A 20,477-nucleotide genomic window follows, 5' to 3' on the forward strand; every position below is an offset into this window, starting at 1 on the left:
CTGCCAGACGAGAGGAAGGGAGGGAGGAAAGAGGTGTAGAAAAGACAGCGTTCACACTGATGCAGATAAATGTGAAAACACACTTTACATTTTGGGAACTTTTTCTAAATGTTTTCCATTCACACTGCAAGGTTTAACATGCTGATTTTCTGCTGCTATCCAGACATTTTGGACAAAAAAAATGTGAAAAAGAGGCATCATCACAGCAGCATATGTTCTGTAGATGTCTAGATGTTTTCTGTAGATCATAAAAGATCACGTTTTGGTGGCACAGTCCCCTCTTGAAACACAGCAATGTCTTGTTAAAAACTGACGCTTGTCTCCGCAAAAAATGCAGCATTGGCGCCGCAAAAACTGCCACTTTTCTTGGCATTGTCATGGCTTTTACTGCAGTGATATCTCTGTAAAAAAACTATCACCATCATGGCTTGAAATGCAGCAATTACTCAGTGAAAAACAATTGTTTTTTGTGACCTAAAAAGCCCCTTGCCAAAAATAAAAATACAACAACCATATACAGTCCTGTAAGAATGTTTCAAAAACTGCAATTTTCCCTGCACATTACAACACCAGACACACCGTCAAATCTTATCTGGTGGTCAAAGCTACTGTCAAAGTGTGGCTTCTTGGCTAAAAACAGGCTGAAAAGAAGAAGACATGCTCTAAAAATGGTGTACATTACAGTGAAAACAGTCTGGGAAAAACAAAGAGAAAAAGCATTTAGGTGATACTTGTCTTATTTAACTAAATGAGGAAGCTGACATTCGTGTTTGTATCAACAGCCCGGGGGAGACGCCACACTGACAGGAGCAAACATGAAGAAGTAGAAAATTCAGCTGCTGCACACCTCTTACCAATTTTACTTCCACCTTTGCTTTTGCCTCCTCTCTTCAACCCCCAAACCTGGTCAAACGGGTGTGTGTGTACCAAGATCAGTGTGGTAAAGATAAAAGATCAACCACAAACACATGCTACTTTCCATTGCATTTGCATCCTCAGATTTTCATCCATTTGCCTAAGCAGCCAGCCACACGAGATGATGCTGGACAGAGAAAGAGCCACTGGAAGCACACTGGAATTCAACTGAAAATTTCAAATGGAAATAGAAATGAAATTGGGAGTGGACTGGAAGATTTAGGTCAGAAGCCTGGCAATATCAGGGTTTGTCCCTTGGAAACACACACGCATACAAAAGGGCCGAGCCACCCAAACCCTGCAAATCAACAAGGAAATGATCACTGGAACAAGTATTACACTGATAAGAAGGCCGCCATTAAGGGTCTGTAATTTACACGCTGTTAGCGTTTTATCAGCACTCTCTCTCTCAGCTGATGAACTAAATCAAATATTTTATGATGAAGATAAGATTTGTAACTGTATGTGTGTGTGTGTGTGTGTGTGTGTGTGTGTGTGTGTGAAAATTCTTTCCATACGTATCTATATATATATCAACATATTATCAGCATTTTTATTTACATAAAAAAACATAAATTCATCAATTTTATGGTAAGACAATAAATACATTTAAAAATGAATAAATAAATAAACAAGATAAAAATAGAGCAACAGAATATTGGTGAATCTAATGTTTATAATAAGAAAAACTGACAGTAAAATCATATTTACCATGCTTGCTAAAACAGTTATATACAGTATATGGAAGCCCTGAGAGGTAAGTGAGGTTTTTTTTTCTGGTGATATTTTATTTTTGTGTTTAGTCCCAAATTTTTTCACCTGGTTGCCAAAAATGTGTTGATAGATAGCACTGAAAATGCATTTGTAAACTAGATTATTGACACGACACGTGATTGTGTCCTTTGACCATTCAAAAGTGATTTCGGACAACTAAAATTAATATTGTTATTCCAGTTCCAGAGTTGCACAGCTTAATCCAAGTGCTCAAAGTCTGAACAGTCTCCACTTGATGGCTAAATAACTCCACATTTTACTGATTTGAAGTCTGTGAACACTGTGAAGTCACATCTGCCAAATGTCTACAGCTAAAAATGGAAAATTGAAAAATTACATTAAGAATAAATAGCCTCTCTTTTCTGTTTGTGATCATCTGTTTCTTGATGTCAGAGTTACTGCTCAATCACAAACAACATTTTTTTTCCTCTACATTGCAGAGGAAACACTTGTATCTAACACTGCATGACAGAAATAGACGGCTAGCTTTGCTAATCTTCCTTCCTTGACATAAACACTCTGACGGTCGAGGACACGCACAACTGGCTTCCCTTCCTTGGAACAAAGATGTTTTCATTGTCAGTACAACTGCCCCTCCAACTGTCAATTCACACACACACAAATACAAACACACAAACACACAAACACACACACACACACACCCAGACTGAGAGATAACGACGGTTATTTTGGGGTTATTCTGTTCAGGCAGCAAGTGAGGACAGCTGAAAGGAGAGCTAGGGACGACGCCCGCACTCCCATCAGCCAACACCCAAACTCACCTCTCTCCTGACCCTGGACCTCTCCAGACTGCGCGTGTGTTAGCAGAACACACGCTCTCATGCCTTCAGCTCTGTGATGGAGGCTGTTTAAAGTGTAAAGATTTTGGTAGGTTAAAGGTCAGGTGAGAATACTGTTACCACACAAACACACCACCATCTCACACTCACACACACCAACATCACGCTGTCCCCGACTTCAAAACATCGCACTCATCAACCTCGGCACATTCTGAGGTTGAGTTGAGTTTTTTTTGGGTAAAGGGAGGGGGCTGGGGGGCTGTTTGATGCGTTCGGTCCAGGGGAGCAGGGTGAGGTGCGGTCAGTGGTTGGAGTTGCTGGAGCTGGTGAGGTAGAAGTTGGGGGCTGGAGGTATGAAGATGGACGTGATGTCTGGGATTCCTTTGGCTGCAGCTCGACCAGAATAACTGCGAGAAATATCTAAAATTCCACTTGGACTGCATGTGTTTGCACATATGGTATTGCACAATATCTTGAGAGATACTGCATTTAGCTGTTAAACACAAACGATTTTCCATTTTATTGACAATGAACTTAAATCATTTATATTTTCAAAAAAGAACAAAAACAAATAAATTGATAAAACAAGATTACTGCCAAAGAGAGTGTCAGCTTCTCCTTGCATTAATATTTCTCTTACCTTTTACTATTGTCGTTGTTGTTTTACCATTACTCACTCTTGTTGAAGAAATAGTTTGACATTTGATTAGATATTCTTGTTCGCTTTCTTTTCCAGCAATAAGAAGATAGATACCACTCATGTATCAGTCTGACTCTCAACAAGAAAGCAAATTATTCCCAAAATATTGAACTTTTCCTTTAAAACTTCCCACAGGAAACTCTTCACACATCAGAGGAAGCCTGTTACTGTCCAATGTGTTGTCTACACCTTCCAACAGAGGGAGTTAGCATGCAGGGGATTAAGTGGTTTTTGCAATTACATTTTTTTTTCAATATTATTTGTTTTCTGTGCATTTTATCATCTGTGATCAAACTGAGAGGACACTATTGTGACACAACTTTTAGCTGATCGTAGCCTCGAGTGCCTAATATATGACTTTCATATCCAGAAATCTATCACTTCTCTGTCTGTGTGCATTTTCAGGACTTTGAGTCTCTAATCCCTTTTTTTGTTTTGAAAAATAAGCACAAAGCAAACGCTAAAGCTTGATGTGGATCGGTGACTAATACAGATTTGCATTATCACTCAGGCAGCGTCCACACACAAAATCCTGAACAAAGATGCACAAACACACATGTGCACAATGCGCTCCTTATGATGTGAGCAACTATTTTGCATAGTCTATGCTTACTGGGTTACTTTGCATTATCGTTGGGTGTGGACTGTGTAACAAACATTCCTGTTTCTATGGGGAAAAGGGAACCTTATTGTCAAGCACAAATGTCAAGATCTTTGTCGCTCTCTACAGACACACACATATTGTGCAATCACACACCGGACTGTAGGCCAATGAGGTGCAGTTAAAACAGCTAAAATAGTCTCCGAGGGGATGACCTGAAGTGACTGGAGCAGCTGAGAATTTCATGAGAGAGGGAGGAAAGAGGAGGATGGGATCAGAGGCAGAAGAAAGATGGAGAAGAAAACCCAAACCACACAGAAGTGGTTGTTAAAGGAACTGAACCTGTGACGGTTTGTCATGCTGCTTCTGGAGCCGTGTCTCTGACCACCAGACCACCCTGACTTTCAGTACACAGCAGGAGGCTGCTATAGACATCTCGGCCAAAAAAACTTCCTTTACATCAAAAAAAAAAATGCTGAGTTTGTGATTCCTGTCCAAAATGACAATACAACATTTTGACATCATGTTGGCATCATTTTTCTATTTCAATTATGATCTTACAACACTAAGATTGATGTTTGGTCAGATTAAGATACGGAAATAACTTGATTAGGGCCAAGAGAAAGACTGCGGTATGGATTAAATTAAACCATTGAAACCTGGATCGTCATCACTTTTCTTGAGCCGGAATCACAGGCCTTTCAAACGTTTTTAAACCTGTGAACCCTGAAAAAAATTGGTTTGACAGCCCTAAAAAACCCACATGTTTCATCCTGAAAAAAAGTTAACATTTGTTCAACTTTTACTGCAACGCAAATATGTCAAACTGCACATTCAAGTTACTTCACACACACCCACATAAGCTGAAACATTTTTCACATGTGCAGGACATCTGAGGGATGAAGCCTGTGGAACGTGATGAACAGAGATGCTGTATCAGTAAAACTAAATGAAATCCACTTTGTTTCTTTCAGTATTTATTTTTGTCTGGCGCAGCTCGTTGACAGCACCCTGTCCAGATGACACCCATCATTTTTCCATTAACGACTCACTTCCTCTTTCCTCTTCTGTTGTGTCACATATCTGCCCAGCCACACACTTTCTCCCAAACACACACACATACACAGACTTCCTCTGTTAATCCTAATAGAAAAAGTGTGAGTTATGTTAAGGCTAGTGTGTGTGTGTGTGTGTGTGTGTGTGTGTGTCTGTGGCATTGTTCCCAGTGTGATGACTGCTTGTGCAGCCAAGGCTTAACTTTTGTGCTGAGTAACTCTGTGGCCAAAATCTGACCTGAGTCTATTAGTGTGTGAGTGAGTGAGTGTGTGTGTGTGTGTGTGTGTGTGTGTGTGTGTGTGTGTGTGTGTGTGTGTGTGTGTGTGTAGACCACTTGCTGAATGGACAGAATGTGCCTGACTTCATGATGGACTATCTAGTCCATAGTGTGTGTGTGTGTGTGTGTGTGTGTGTGTGTGACAGCTTGACAGATGATGTCATTGCTCTAATGAACTGTGTGTACTTGCACAAAACTAGCAAAATGTTTGAAATGTCTGCATCAGTTAAGGTTGATAGTACGCAATGCTTTTGCAAATTGTGCACTTTTGCACACTTTCTGTCTGACAGCCCTGAAATGTATCAAATAGAAACACTTCATATGTTTTTAATTCTCTGTGTGCGTATCCTCTCTTGCTAAACTTTGTCCCTGACTGCACCAGAGAAAAAGATGAACACTTGTTTAAGGTACAGATCAATCCTTCCAAATCAGGGTTAATAATATGGCCTCTTGTTTTATTACATTTATATTTATTACAAACAAGGACTAGTGAGAAATCAAAACAAATACACAACTAAGCTTACAAAAAATGATATAACTAACAATAAAAGAATACAGTATATGCAAATTTGGAAATTTTGGGCACCTATGTTCCTGTCAGATCACTGGTGCTAATAAGCAAATGTTAGCATGTGATTTTGGATATATCATGTTAGTTTTATGGTAGTTTTAGAGGTATCTATGAGGGGATTTTGTTACAGGGGCTTTTCAGGATCCTACCAGTTCATTTTCAGCATCTAATGAACTTGTATGCACTAATGTGCGCCTTTTCTGCATCAATTTAAGGAGGACATGTCTTTATCATCAATCAAATAAAAGTTCTCTGCTGCTTCTATAGAATCTTTAGGGGGGTTGGGATAGGTGCTAATAAGAAAATGTTTTTGTATTAATTAAATAAACAGGATATAATATGTTTAGTGCAAGCTTTAAGCCCCTTTCCCATTGCACATAAACAACCGCTAACATCTGGCTTTTATATGTAATGGGAAAAGTTACAATTGAAAACACAGTAAAAGCGAATGCACCAATTTTCAGATACAATGCCGTGTTAACAAAAAATATCAGACATTTCTACCAAAGCAGCCCTTGAACATCAAAAAGAGACCAAAGGATATATAAAAAAATAAGTAACCACTGTAGCATTTTCATTGGCCTACATCGTGCTTTCTACTGTTTAATAACTAGTTTTGCAGCAACAAAACAGAAAGACATCCTCATCTGCTGCAGAGCTTTGTACACGGCTCTGGTCTACTAGCAAAGGGAAGGGTTTTTAGCAGGTTTACCCTGCATTCAGGTTGTGCACATTTCAACACAAAGTTCTGAAGAAAAAAATGTTTACTTTACATCCAGAGTCGTGTTTTCAATGTGTGCTCATTTCTTTACTTTCTACCTGTATTCTAGCAGAGCATTGTACACAGGGTGATCTCAGCTTTGAGTGTCTTTTCTCTCCATTCAAAGAGCTAATTGAGCCTTTTTAGCATTTCCATTAAAGGGTGTGGAGAGGGATGGGAGGGGTAGCAAGGGAGAAAGAGGAAGGACATTATAGCCATTTCACAAACTACTCCTCCAAACTAAAGTCTCCGGCTGCACTGTTGTTTTTCTCTGCTTAGACTTTCATGTAGCCTTGAGGGACCAATTACACACCTAATGACACCCCTGTCTTTGCTCTCCTGCTCTTTGTGCTGCACCCCTCTCTTTATGTCTTTGTATATGTCTCTCAATGTCTATCCCAGGCTCTCTTTTTGAAGTCTATTTTTATCTATTTTAACATTTTCTCCGATGTGCCACTCAAAGAATTTTGATCAATAACATCTCCATCTCAATGTCCATCTATAACAGCATCATCTGCATCTACAAGTCCGAGACAAGTTCATAGCGCCATCACACACCAGACATGTGATTTTTTAATCTATTATATATTTCCTTTTGTTCTGAATGCCTTTTTACAATCTTTGAAATCCTCTTTGATGTCATATTTATTTTCCTTTTTTTCTTTTGGACAATATTTATCCTCAAATCAGTGCCCAGACAACACTGCAAGAAAGTGAAGTTTTAATACACGGGCCAACTGTTGGTTAACAGCCTACCGTGTACCAGAAAGCAGTGATGAACAGCAGTGAATAAAGCTTTTTAAAGGTTTGTGTGAATACGTTTGTCAGTTAATGACGGATGGGCCAACACAAAGAAAATATCACGTTTCACAGTCTCGACAGGGCAAACAATTGGGGGAAGGGTAACACACACACACACACACACAATTCTCCTAGTTCTTCGATTGCAGATGCCGACAAATGATACTCTTTCAACCAATCAGCTTTTCCCGTAATGACCGTGAGCCAATAAAACAACTTGGTCACAAAGTTTAAATTTATTCAAATAGAAACAAACTGTGGGTGAGAAAGACCCACAAAACAATATATGCAACACATTTCCTCTCTTCTTTCTTTGTAAAAGAAGGATGTTGGGACCCATTGAATTTAAGGCCCCCCTGAATCTCTGAACTAGCAGAGCGAGGGTTTATGAAACAGCTTAAACTACTACCAAGGTGTCTCCAGCAATGCTGTAGAATTTAACAACTTCATTGCAAGACCAGTGCATTTCAGCATTTGGCCTTCACCGGGGTCCGGTGAAATACTCACCTTTATTTTGTGTTACACGCAAATTATGGTAACATATCAGATAGAATGTGCTTGATTACAAAATACTTTTTTTCAGCAAACCTTGCAGTCAATAGAATGTGCATTTAATGAAACCGAACGTCAGAAATGAACTCAGATCTATTTATTCAAGCAGCTTTGATTAAAAGTTATAGGAAACTTGAATACAAGCCATAACTCCCTGCAGCTCTCTTTCTCTGTCTCCCTCTTTTCCTGTGTGTGTGTGAGTGAGTGTGTGTGTGTGTGTGTGTGTGTGTGTGTGTGTGTGTGTGTGTGTGTGTGTATGTGTATATATAACTAACATTAACTTTTGCTGTTATTACTCAACAGTACCACCTAGTGGACACAGCCAGTCACCAGAGCTTAAATACATTAATGAAGACATTAATTAACTTAAGCTGCTAATTCGGGTTGATTTTTATTTACTATTATTTTTATTTGTGCTAAAGACAATACTGAGAAATACTGACGCTCAGTTAATGCTAAATATTGTTTAATGATCAGAAACAGTAAATACTTTTCAAACTTAATGACACCCAAAAAGTTGGGAAGAATTTTAGATATCAACATTTAGATATAATGTAGCAACATTTTGGTTCAATATAAATCAGTTTTGCAGTGACCTTGTTTGGTACTCTTCTTTAAATAAGGCAGCTAAGGTTTGAATGAGTCTTATGAAACTTTGTAGATTAAAAAAAATACTCGTTTATGTAATAGATGGTTCGTGTTCAGATATTTTGTAGACTAACTGTAAACTTCCACAACCACAGCCCGGTGGATATATAATAATATCAAGTAATGTGCTGTTTATGTTGCAGTTTGATGGATATTACCCAGGATACACGATATAAAAACAGTATCAAAATCATTTGAGATACTTGTCTTAGGAATTAGAGGAATTTTTTTTCCTCTTTCCCGTCCACGAAAAGTGCGTCACAAAATCACAAAAAAATAGCAACCATACATACACATCACACAATAATTATTATTATATTTTTATTTTCGTAAAAATTTGGGGGGAGGGGCATCTTGGCAGGAACCTTTATACCAGAGCCCTTTAAAAGATATGTTCATTATTATTTTGTTTATTCTAGTGCACTACTTTATCCAAGCTACTGCGCGGTCGAGGTTGTGTTGTGCGTATCCGGAACCTTGGAAGGGGGAAGACTTAGAGGTGAGGACACTCGTGTAAAGATGTCAGACGTACCGGATAACGCTAATGAGCGTAAGTTTTTAAAATATCCCAAATATTTTGGGACATTAAGACAATATAGCCGATTCTGTATTCGCAATATTGACTTTGCTAAAAGGTTGTGGTCGGTTTTAAACAAACGTGTCACTGTTGCTGTTGGCAGCACTGCGCTTGAAATGTTCCTGTTAGCTTGTTTTCAGAGTTTTTACATCCTAGCGGGGAATCAGTTAGCTAAACTATCATTAAACGTGCACATGGAGTGGTACTTTTGACATGTTTTCAGATAAATGTGGACAGAAATCGTCTGTGAAGGTCAGTGACGCCGTTACTGAGGAGGTTAGTAAGCTGACAGTCTTTAGATAAATGGCAGCGGATTTATGTCAAAGCAGAAGTTGATCAATTTTTGCTCGAATACATATAAATAAATACAAAGGTGCTACTTAAACAGGACTAAAATGGTTGTTTTATGAAATGCCACACCGCTTAAATATTGCTGAGTCATTGTGACACAGGTTTGAGCCTCTAGAATCAGTGTGAAAAATGACAGCAGTTACTATCTGCTATTTACTGTTAACATACTTCACTTAGCCAAATTGTTCTGCAGTATTGCATGAATATAATTATAAAATTCTTCACCTTAAAATTACATTTAAACTCACAAACGTCCAGTTTTAGTTTAATTCTCTGTTTAATCATCTTTAATGTTGTTAAAATCATCTTATTCATGTCTTTATTGAAGCTGTAGGATATTTAAAGTGAGTTAAATATCCAAACCTAGGAATTTGAGGGTTTTTTTTATGGTTGCGCCACTCCAACAAAAGGAAATATTAAAGATGCCTCATGTGACATTTTATAACCAAAAAAATTAACCTTGATATATTTGGTATATTTGTAAATGTTTTGCATCTCTACTAGAATCTAAAAGAAAGACTTGCAAAAAAAACCATTAAACCATTAAACCATGTCGAGGTTAATTTCAGCAACCAGAAGCAGAACACGTATTGAGCTCTGAGTAGCTTGAGAAGGTCTAATAAAAGCCACACATAAGAAAATATCAAGCATGTGATTACTGAGATATTATTATTTTGTTTTGCAATCCTCTAAAGATTCTCAAAAACACTATTGATTTTTTAAAAATTGTTTACACTTTTTTATTTCTTTACTTTGTTCATGCAGAGAATCCTACAAGCATTTTTTTTTTTTTTACTGATAAAGGCAAATATTATTTGCTTTGCTCAGATTGCATGAAAAATAGCACTGTTTTGTTTAAGATTACCCGGACCGTGATAAATACAAATGCAAATTCCAGTGTTCTGATTGCACAAAAAGTAAACCTTTTCATGCATATGTTGTTATGCTCTTTATACTGTGACAGTTTTCCTAAAATTGAATTTTAGATAATCACAATAAATTGCCTTCCTTACAGTGTCACTATATAGTACAACATACTGAATCACAACCCAGTGTAGGACTGCACAAAAAGTTGTTATTATATAGGATGTTACAAGGATTGCAAAAAATAAAAATGCAAATCCTACTGTTCTGATAGCATAAAAAGTTAAAATAAATAAATATAGTAAACATTTTATGCATATTGTAGTGTGTTATATCTCCTCAATATATCTCCTTGCAGTATTCCTTACAGTATTGCAATATATCACCATATATGGAATTGCTTGAACATGACACGTGTCATATCACCAAATTTTTGCTAATACACTGCCCTATTAACTAATCTGTGTTTAATCTTTTCAGACTGCCCAGGCACACAAAGTGAGCAAGCAGGAAAGACGTCGTCATGTCAGGGCTGTCCCAACCAGAAACTCTGTGCCTCCGGAGCCACCAAGGCCCCCGACCCTGGTGAGACTGATGTTATTATTATTATTATAATACAGTTAAGCAAATACATGAAGGATTATTGGAATGATTCAAATTGTACCAGACGTTGGTAGCTGTGAAAGGTAAGGTAACTTTATTTATACCCGTAGGTAGATTTAGTAAACAGTTAGTGAGTCGGCCTCCTTTTTACACACACAATCAACAGCTTAACATGATAAAGTGACAACAGTGCTCAGTACTAAAAAGGCATTAAACGAGATATATAAAAGCCAGATGAAAATAAGAGTATACCATCAATCAGTAAAAACAAGAGAAATGAACCATCAGTAAAAACAAAATTTAAAAGTGCAAAGATCAATAAATACTCAATAAATAATACTGAATTTTGCTTTTACATCATCAGAACTGTATAACTGCTATGACTCGCTGATGTCAATGATGGCTGTGGGGACAAATCAACACATATATTTCAGTTTTGCCCCATTTGAGAGTCTTCATCTCCTCTCACTGTTTCATCTGCAGCCATAGCGCAGATCGGAGAGAAGCTGTCGACGGTCAAACACAAGATCCTCGTGCTGTCCGGTAAAGGAGGAGTGGGGAAGAGCACTTTCAGCGCTCACCTGGCTCACGCTCTGGCCAGTGACAGCGCCACAGAGGTAATATTTTCAATTTCATTTTGATTTTCAGGGCACAAACCACAGAGACACTAACTGTTTGTTCAAAAGTAAAACCTTTGAGACGACCAAACTATCTGATTAAACTCAGACATATTACCTCTGAGTTGATGTTTTTTTCAGGGGTACTGCATGACGGTTTTGCCTTTCATGGTTTGAAATGTGTTTAAGCTTGTTTTGTGTGGAACAAAATAATTTGGTCTCTTGCTGTTTGCTCTGCGGCTGTGGTCTAGTCTAAATTGTCTAAATTCACCTTCTGTTTCTTGTGGAAATCAACTAAACACCGCTATAGATCACTGCAGACATGAGTTCATGAAGAGGTCATAAAGTTCACTTTAATGACAGACTTTAACTGCTCAAATCATCGCACTAGTTCACAAGTCACCACGTTCCAGTCTTTCACTACTTCATCTTCTAAAGGTAGCACTATTTCAATGATCAGACTAACACAGTTGTGTATTTTGTTTTTATTTGTCAGTAGTTTAGCTGTTTTCTAAATATAAGAAATGTTGTTTTGATTTTTCTCGATGTTTACATTATTTATGTTGGTTTTAGAGTGATAGTGTTTTATTTTGCTATTTATTATTTTAGTTTTATTATTATTATTTTGTTTAGCATATGTAGTTTCCACATAAAAATATATATATTTTTTTATTTTTTGTGGTAGTAATTTGGAAAATATGAGGCACCAATGTTTATAAAGATAGGTAGGCAGATAGGACCAGCATGCACCTGGGTGGGCAAAATGGTTTGTTATTTTTAACAGAGCAAGAGAGTCATCGGGGGTCATAATTCGTTTGTTTGCTTACTTGTATTTGGATATTTAAGACAACCGCAACAACAGCTTTGAATGTACACTGGATTTCTTTTGCCTGTGCTGCATCAGTGGCCCTTTGATTGTTTGGTTTAAGTTTGATTTAGATTTTTGCTTACAAACAGCCGCTACATACAGGATTACAAAACCGAGTCTACATTTCTGATCAGGTCAGGCGGTCACTGTTTTCCTTCTCTCTCTCTGTTTTTAGGTCGCCCTGCTGGATGTGGATATCTGTGGTCCATCGATCCCTCGGATCATGGGTTTAGAGGGAGAACAAGTGAGTTTTTGGCAGAAATGTCAACAGCAATAAACAAACACACTATGAAGGAAACAGTTAGTTTTGCTTTGGCATTAATCATGCTGATGTTTTACTTCTGTAGATCTGTAATCTCTCGTCTTTGCACAGGTTCACCAGAGCGGCTCAGGCTGGTCTCCTGTGGTGAGTCAGTTCAAACGATGCTGCTCTAATTTTTTATTGTTTTATCTTTTAAAAAGTTGGACGTATCATAAATGTGTCTATGTATTTATTTTGCAGTATGTGGATGACAACCTGGCAGTCATGTCTATCGGCTTCCTGCTCAGTAGCCCCGATGATGCTGTGATCTGGAGAGGACCCAAGAAGAATGGTATTTTGTGTGTGTGTGTGTGTGTGTGTGTGTGTGTGTGTGTGTGTAAAACTTTCCCAAATGTCAGACCACTACAACCTGTGTTGCATTTTTCTAAAATCAGGAATGATTAAGCAGTTTCTGAGGGATGTTGACTGGGGGGAACTGGATTACCTCATCGTGGACACGCCCCCTGGCACCTCTGATGAACACCTGTCGATCATCCAGTACCTGAGCTCCACGCACGTGGATGGAGCTGTCATCATCACCACACCACAGGTAGCACACAGACGCACGCACACATACACACACAGCAGGGTTCCCCGCAGATCCTTAATGTCTTCTTGAATGAATTAATCTAAAAATAAGGTCTTAAATGGTATTAAAATGACATAAAGTAATATTTCAAAAGTCTTAAAAATGCTCACACATGGGAAGTAAGATTTTATGATTTTTTTTTCTGACCTTGCATTGTAAAGTCTCAAAATAATTGGTAACATCTTTTTAAAATTTTTTTTTTGCTAAATAGTTTAATGAATTTTTTTTCTTAAACATTCTTAAACTGATGGGAATCCAAGAGGTGGAATCTTACATGCAGATTGAAAAACACAAAATCGCACAGAAAACCGTCCAGAACTGCCAGATATTTCCCACTTCTATTGGTAAATTTAATAGATACCTTTATACTAACTTTCCCAAGTTTGGTTATTAGGAAATTGGCACGCATGCACACAAATGCTCACACATATAACCTGTACATAAATGGCTTTTACAGCAACTTTAAAGGGAAATTCCGCCCTCAAATGTCACCTCTGTGTTCATTTTCACTCCACCTGATTTGACTACTTGTTCATCAGTTCTTACATTTCCCAGAATGAACTTGAACCACCTGGAGTTGTTTGTTCAGCCCGTCATTTATCTGTAACTCTAATTAGTAATAACGATAGTGACAGTCACACTAAAAGCTGCAACACTGTTAACAGACAGAAAATGAGAGAATAGCACCCTTTACTCAAAACGCAACATAGATGCAGCTGCTTTGCATTATACAGTGCTGTTAGTGCTGCTGGGGGAAACTGGTGTCTCCTCCTCCCTTTGAGAAATATACTGGGATAGTGCTAGCACGGTTACAATGCTATTATTCTCGACAATGTATTCTTTGCAGTCAACATTAGGTTTTGTTCTGATGTTCCTAAAGACAGAACTTGTGTCTACAGTATTCAACAATCAGAAGAGAGAGAGAGAGTTCACAAGAGTCCATCATGCAAAGTACTTCAGCGTGTTTTTAAGGAGTGGAATCTCATTTTATCTCAACTGGAAAACCCCCCACTTTGATTACGGCTGTGACCATCACCGCTCGTCTCTCCACCTACATGCTAACAGCCAAATACAGCACCACCGCCCACTGTGGGGGGGGTTTATGGAAAGTCGTGGGGGGAAATGTTGTAGTTAAGAGACAGTTGCTACACAGAGACAGAAGAATTCTCTCAGCCTAAAACTTCACCACACTGTATTTACTGTGTCAGTATTGTAGAGATAACCCAAAAAATGTTGGAGCAGTAAACATGTTGCAGATACGAAAGTTCTTTCTGGGATATTGAAGACAGTGTATGCAGTGGGCGTGATGTTCCCTCTAGATTTGTTTTCTAACTGCACAACAGTCGTATAATCAAAGGAGAACTATCGGCAGTAAAGTAATCCCGGTGCATCATAGTCACAGCTGTCGTGTCCCTCTCACTTTTTTACAGTGATATTAAAAGACAAATGCTGCAGAATGCTACTACTACACGGTAACCAACAGAGGATGCTATATTATCATAAACACATAAAAAGCAAATGATACGATGTGATTACACAAGCTGTCACAGCACCATATAAAATTGTAATCCAGTGACTTTAGAGGTTATTTGTTTATACAAAACACAACAGAAGCAGCAAAATGTGAGCAAGACCATTCGTGAACTACAGAACAGTTGTGAGAAAAACAAAAATGCACCCAATATATTTATATTCAGCGTCCTCTTATAAGGTGCACATTATGTAATATCTATTGATGGTATTAAAACTGTGCATTGATTTGAAAGACTAACACTTAAACAAAGCAATGCTAGGAAGTTAATTTCTTACTTCACATTCTTTCACACCTGATAAGATAATGCCACCTTAGCCTATTATAATATATGCACACATATTGTAAACTAACCCATATGATCTAACATACAGACAATATAAAGACAGAGCTGACTGTGTGTTGCAACAGATTGTCATTTCTTTTACCTCTGTACAATATTTGTAACAATGAACTTTTGTTTCTAGGTTATATTTCCCTGTATCCATCAAGTTTTTGTGTCTTTGATTGAAGACTTGATCTCAGCAAATACTTCCTGATACTTAAAATAGGCCGGGGCCTGTGAGGTCAGACAGCAGTGGAATCACTTCCTCATTCCTTCTGCTCTCACTTAACCAAAACTAACCACACACAAGGTGGAAATTTCTCAAACAAAGCAGCAAGTCTGCTTTAATATCAAGTGTAAAGCTGCTGATCTTTTGAAATTAAAGAAAAGATTTGTTTTTTAAAACACTCGAATGTTTCAACACATTTTTCATGTTAGAGCTGCTTTTTTTAAGAGAATCACTTCTGAAGAAGGAAGGGAAAACGATAAAATACATTAAAACCTGACGAAGGCGCAAACTGATATGCATTGGTGTATTTTTAATGTTTCTAGCCCGTTGAAATAAAGTCCTTTTATATTCTTCAAACCATCTTGAGAGCCTGGAGCTGGATTAGTTATGCTCCATTCCTCTTGGCAATATATTTTATTCCCCTTTTTTGAAGCAAAAACATTTGCTCATTTCACCTTTATTGTGGCTTCCTCCCTGCCTCTCTCTCTTCCTCTCATCTTGCTTTCTCTTTCTCTCTTTCTATTTCTGTTTCTCACTATCTAGGAGGTGTCACTGCAGGATGTGCGAAAGGAGATCCGGTTTTGTCAGAAGGTCAAGCTGCCGATCATCGGAGTGGTGGAGAACATGAGTGGCTTCGTTTGCCCTTCATGCAAGGTGATTGACAGATGCACACGCCCATACACTGAAGAAAACACGACCCGACCACAGAGCTGTCACTTCATCTGTTATAGCAAAAGAAATACAGTCTGCAGTCTGAATTAGATCAAAACACAAGCTGACGTGTGACACACAGACTGTGAGTCACAGAAAGAGCATGCAGCTCAACCCGTTAACCCATTAATTAACCAAGATCTGTGTGTTTCTTTGATTCATCATGTTGAATTTTTCTGGTATTCTTGGTGGGTGGCTTCTGGATCAGCCTCTTCCCTGCAGAACACGTAATATATTAGATGATTGGAGTTTGAAAATATTAATAAATTATAGAAACTGAAGTTTGTTGGATGTGACAGGACTGATTTTCCATCCCGTGGTGACATCATCACAGTAATCTCCGATTTAGCTTGGATGCAGAAATCTTACAACAGAAAGCCTGCGCTCCAAGCTCGGGATGTGGCGTTTGAAAGATGCCATTATGTTGCATTATGGGAAATGCAGTGTTGTTGGAGTTGGACTCACACTAGGGACTAAAAATCTGATATTTCAGCCTCGCCATTATGATTTTGACCACCAATTTCTTAATGTGTCTCTCATGAGTAACCCAACTTCAGTGCTAAATTGCTGCTTTAAGCATGTGTGCATCTTAATTTTGGCACCTAATGTAGTTTTAAGCTTAATCTGATAAAAATATATAGGCCTTTAGGTTTTAGTCAAAGTTTAGTCACTTTATTTTTGTTGATTTATTTCATGGGTCCACAACAGAGGGTCCTGTTGATCCCTGTGTCTTCCAAATTAATTTTTAACATTAAAAAAAAAAGAACTGAAGAAGCCTGTTGGATTAGACGTGAACCATCCTCAAGAAACTATTTTGTCGTAGTAAAATTAATACTGATTTTGCATCTTGGAAAAAAGCCTTTCTTAGTAACAAACCGCTTCAGTTGGTGACCTAAAAATAGCTGAGAACGCTATACGCTGTGTCCTGTGATTCCCACAGTATCGGATATAAACTAGATGTTTAAAAGTCAGACTTTTAAACAGAAGTAACGTGATGTGTCACTGTTTTCTCAATGAAACCATCCACACACCGTGATTTCATTGATTTCTGTCATATTAAAATGGTATTGATGAAACTGAGTACAATGAAACAAATTATGGATTTTTTTAAGTTATTTTAGGATGCCTATTACGATGAAAACTTGCTCCCCAGCTAACTCATGTGCATTTACATTATTTTAAATGTGGATTAATGTACATTGTCCCTTCTTGAATAAATAAATTACAAATTTCAATAGAGGTCAGTTTTCCACTCTTCCATTCCTGAACTCAGCATGTACAGAGTAGCACAGATTATAAAATCTGAAAGTCCACACACTGATTTTTCTTTGTCCTCTCTCTTTTAGAACATCTCACAGATCTTCCCTCCCACCACCGGGGGCGCCGAGCGAATGTGTGCAGATCTAGATCTACCCCTGTTAGGAAAGATACCTCTGGACCCGCGGATAGCACGAAGCTGCGACGAGGGCAGGTCCTTCCTGAATGTAGTACCTGACTCTCCTGCTGCTAAGGCCTACCAGAATATTGTGCAGAGTGAGTGTTTTACAGGAATACAAAACAACACGCATGCACGATCATCTTTGATGTCTCAGATGTTTCGCCACCTCACATCATATTGTAGATTTCATTACATTCCAGAGAAAGGGAAGTCAGACAGACATGGCTTCCAGTGAAGTCCCTCGTTGTTTTTGATGACTAGATTTTTTGCTTGACGTCCCAATTCCCGATTAAATGTAATGAAAGAAGAAGTGATCACTTTGTAAATGGGAAGCAGTCGACCAAAGCGGAAGAAGAAGAGATCGAAATTCAATCTCCGTACTTAACACAAGAGATTAAAGTATTGAGGAATCAAATGTGGTTTACATGATTCACAGTCATTTGAAGGCAGATAACAAAAAGCAAACGCGCGCGCACACACACACACACACGCACACACACAGATCTTCAATTACAAATGTTATCCTTTGTGTCCTTTAAAATCCTCATCATCGATATCTGGTTTTGCTCTCTCCTCCGTTAGGTATTAAAGACTATTGTTCCAACCGGGTGACGGAGGAGCAGAGCGCCGCCTGAGCTCACTGTGACGTGGGCTATAATGGACGAGAGCACTGAGAGAGACCACACGATGAGAGAGTGGTAGAAATAATTAACTACTGAAAAAGAAACACACATACAAAAGCTAATGTCATTAATAATGCAACATTCACAAGAACCTGCCAGAATTATCTCAACACTTTGGTGAGGTGCTCGAAGTATTGAGGAGTCAAAAAAATCTGAAATATTGGGTGGACTTATCCAAATAATCTCAAACCACCACTCTGGGGATATTCTATATATAACATTTTTATACTTGACATGAGATAAATACAATTTTGAATTTCTGAGGGATAATCAGTGATTGATGTAAGGCTATTTAAAATGTTTAGCTTAAAGGATAAAGCTGATAATATTCTTGTTGATGTTATTGTCTTACAAATCCCACGTTACAACCAAAATCCAACAATGTGTTGTACTGTTTCTTAACAATGTCAGCAATACACAGCTTCACTGTAAGAGGTTTAAAGAGACAGAGATGCCTACAACAGCTTGGCCCTGTAGGGTTTTTTTTTAGACATTGGTCAAACAAGAGTGAATATTGCATTTATTTTGGGACTAATTTTAGTTGTGGATTTATACACATTTGGGGCCCTATCTCACACCCAGCACAATGTGGCGAACAGCATAGCTGTCATTGCTAGTTCCAGACTGACACAGTTATCACTTTCACGGCCAGCGCCCATGTTGTAAAAGTAGCAAATATGCTTATGCCAATCGGTGTGTCCATGCCTGTCTTAAAATGAGGTGTGGTTAGGCGCATTGTTGGCACATGCTATTTTGAGGTGACAGAAAGTGACTGCGTCATTGACCAACAAAAACCTGGTCTAATTTCACCTAAATGCACTTCAGACCGTGCATTATGGGTGATGGTATGATTTATAATGTAAATAGGGCCCTTGGTGGTCATAGCAGCAGGATGGGACTGCATTAAGCATTGGATTAAGCAAACCCCTGTTCATTACAACAAAGGCACATATCTTTCAGTGCAGCAGTGTCTCAAATATGTTTTTACTGGAGCTTATTCTTTCATGCTGAATTACAGTAGGAAACCTAAGCAGTACCAGAGCCTCAGAATGGTAGGGCCCCACATGTCATGAAGACATGTTATATTATGTATTATACACACATATTGTCTCCTGTGGATGTCGTGGTGCATCCAAAGATACCAAATATAGCCAGTTAGTTCCTTTAGTAAATGAAAAGAGGTAGAGATTGTGCTGTAGTAAGGGAGACACTATTTGGGGAAGTTAAATCTGATCATCTAGTAAATCAAGCAGTAGTGTCAGACTTTTAACCATTTCCTACAAGGACATCTTGCGGCCCCAAATAGTGTTTGTGGATCTATAGACCTTAATAGTCTCTGGTTAAAGTGAATATGTTGTAAGTGGGGACAGAAAGTCTAATGATCGTACCGTCTTTGGGATTTAAACCCAATCAGTCAGTCATTGTATTCATTCCACATTTGAAATAATGAGATGCAATATGTTAACCTTTCAAAGGATGCTTGAATCTTGGGGATCTACATAGATAGCTTTGATCTAAAAAACGCAAACTGTGCATATGAGAAAATTTTATGTTCTTATTTAGAGCTCGGTGCAACTGACCAAATAGTGCAGGCCTCAAAAAAGGTTTTCAAACATTAAAACTTAAGGCTAAATGTACCAGCATTTAATCTTCTTCACTGACTAGATCTACAGCTCAGATGTAGTTGCTGGTTGAACAACTCAGTTGTTCAACCAGCATGAATATAAGTTTTGATTAAAGTTAATTTGTCATACACACTTGTTTTAGAAAACACATTGGTTTGTGTGATGTATTTGTTTTTTCTCAGATTTTTGAAATAAATGACCAAACATGAAATAAGCTTTAATTATTATTCTGTCAAAGTTACAAAACTATTGCAGGATACTTTTGATTTGCGATAACCTTGTCTCATATATATATATAGAAAATTATTTTTTGGCTTTCTGCCTTTATTATATAGGACAGTTTAAGCGTGAAAGTTGGAGAGAGAGGTTGGGATGACATGCAGCAAAGGGCTGCAGGTCGGAGTTGAACCCACAGCCGCTGTGGCGAGGACCGCAGCTTCTGTACATGGGGTGCCCACTCTACCAGGTGAGCTACTGGGCACCCTCACCTTGTCTTTAATATTAAAATCCATGCTTCAAGGATTTTGCCAACATTTATAACTTCAAATGATGTTATCATCACATGTACTAACACTGTCCACAAAGCTAATACAATGTCACCAGATCTTTACTGCCCCAGTCTTGCCACCGTGTTATTTGTGTAAGTGTCTACAAGCGTTCTCGTGTGTATTTTGCCATACATGGTCGTAGTTCCTCCAGGTTTCACCAAA

The 20,477-nt window shown here is 38.2% G+C and overlaps 1 protein-coding gene across 1 annotated transcript; it reads left to right on the plus strand.

Moving 5' to 3' along the window:
• Nucleotides 1-8,930: 8,930 nt before the first annotated feature.
• nubp1 (nucleotide binding protein 1 (MinD homolog, E. coli)) lies at nt 8,931-18,603 on the plus strand. Its single transcript, XM_042505704.1, has 10 exons — nt 8,931-9,005; nt 10,728-10,832; nt 11,334-11,467; nt 12,511-12,579; nt 12,709-12,741; nt 12,838-12,928; nt 13,032-13,186; nt 15,854-15,964; nt 17,368-17,554; nt 18,042-18,603. The coding sequence occupies exons 1-10, from the start codon at nt 8,975-8,977 to the stop codon at nt 18,092-18,094; spliced, it is 969 nt and encodes a 322-aa protein (XP_042361638.1). The 5' UTR covers nt 8,931-8,974; the 3' UTR covers nt 18,095-18,603.
• Nucleotides 18,604-20,477: the final 1,874 nt, after the last annotated feature.

This window comes from Plectropomus leopardus, chromosome 17 (genome assembly GCF_008729295.1).
Source record: "Plectropomus leopardus isolate mb chromosome 17, YSFRI_Pleo_2.0, whole genome shotgun sequence".
In the NCBI taxonomy this organism is placed as follows: domain Eukaryota; kingdom Metazoa; phylum Chordata; class Actinopteri; order Perciformes; family Serranidae; genus Plectropomus; species Plectropomus leopardus.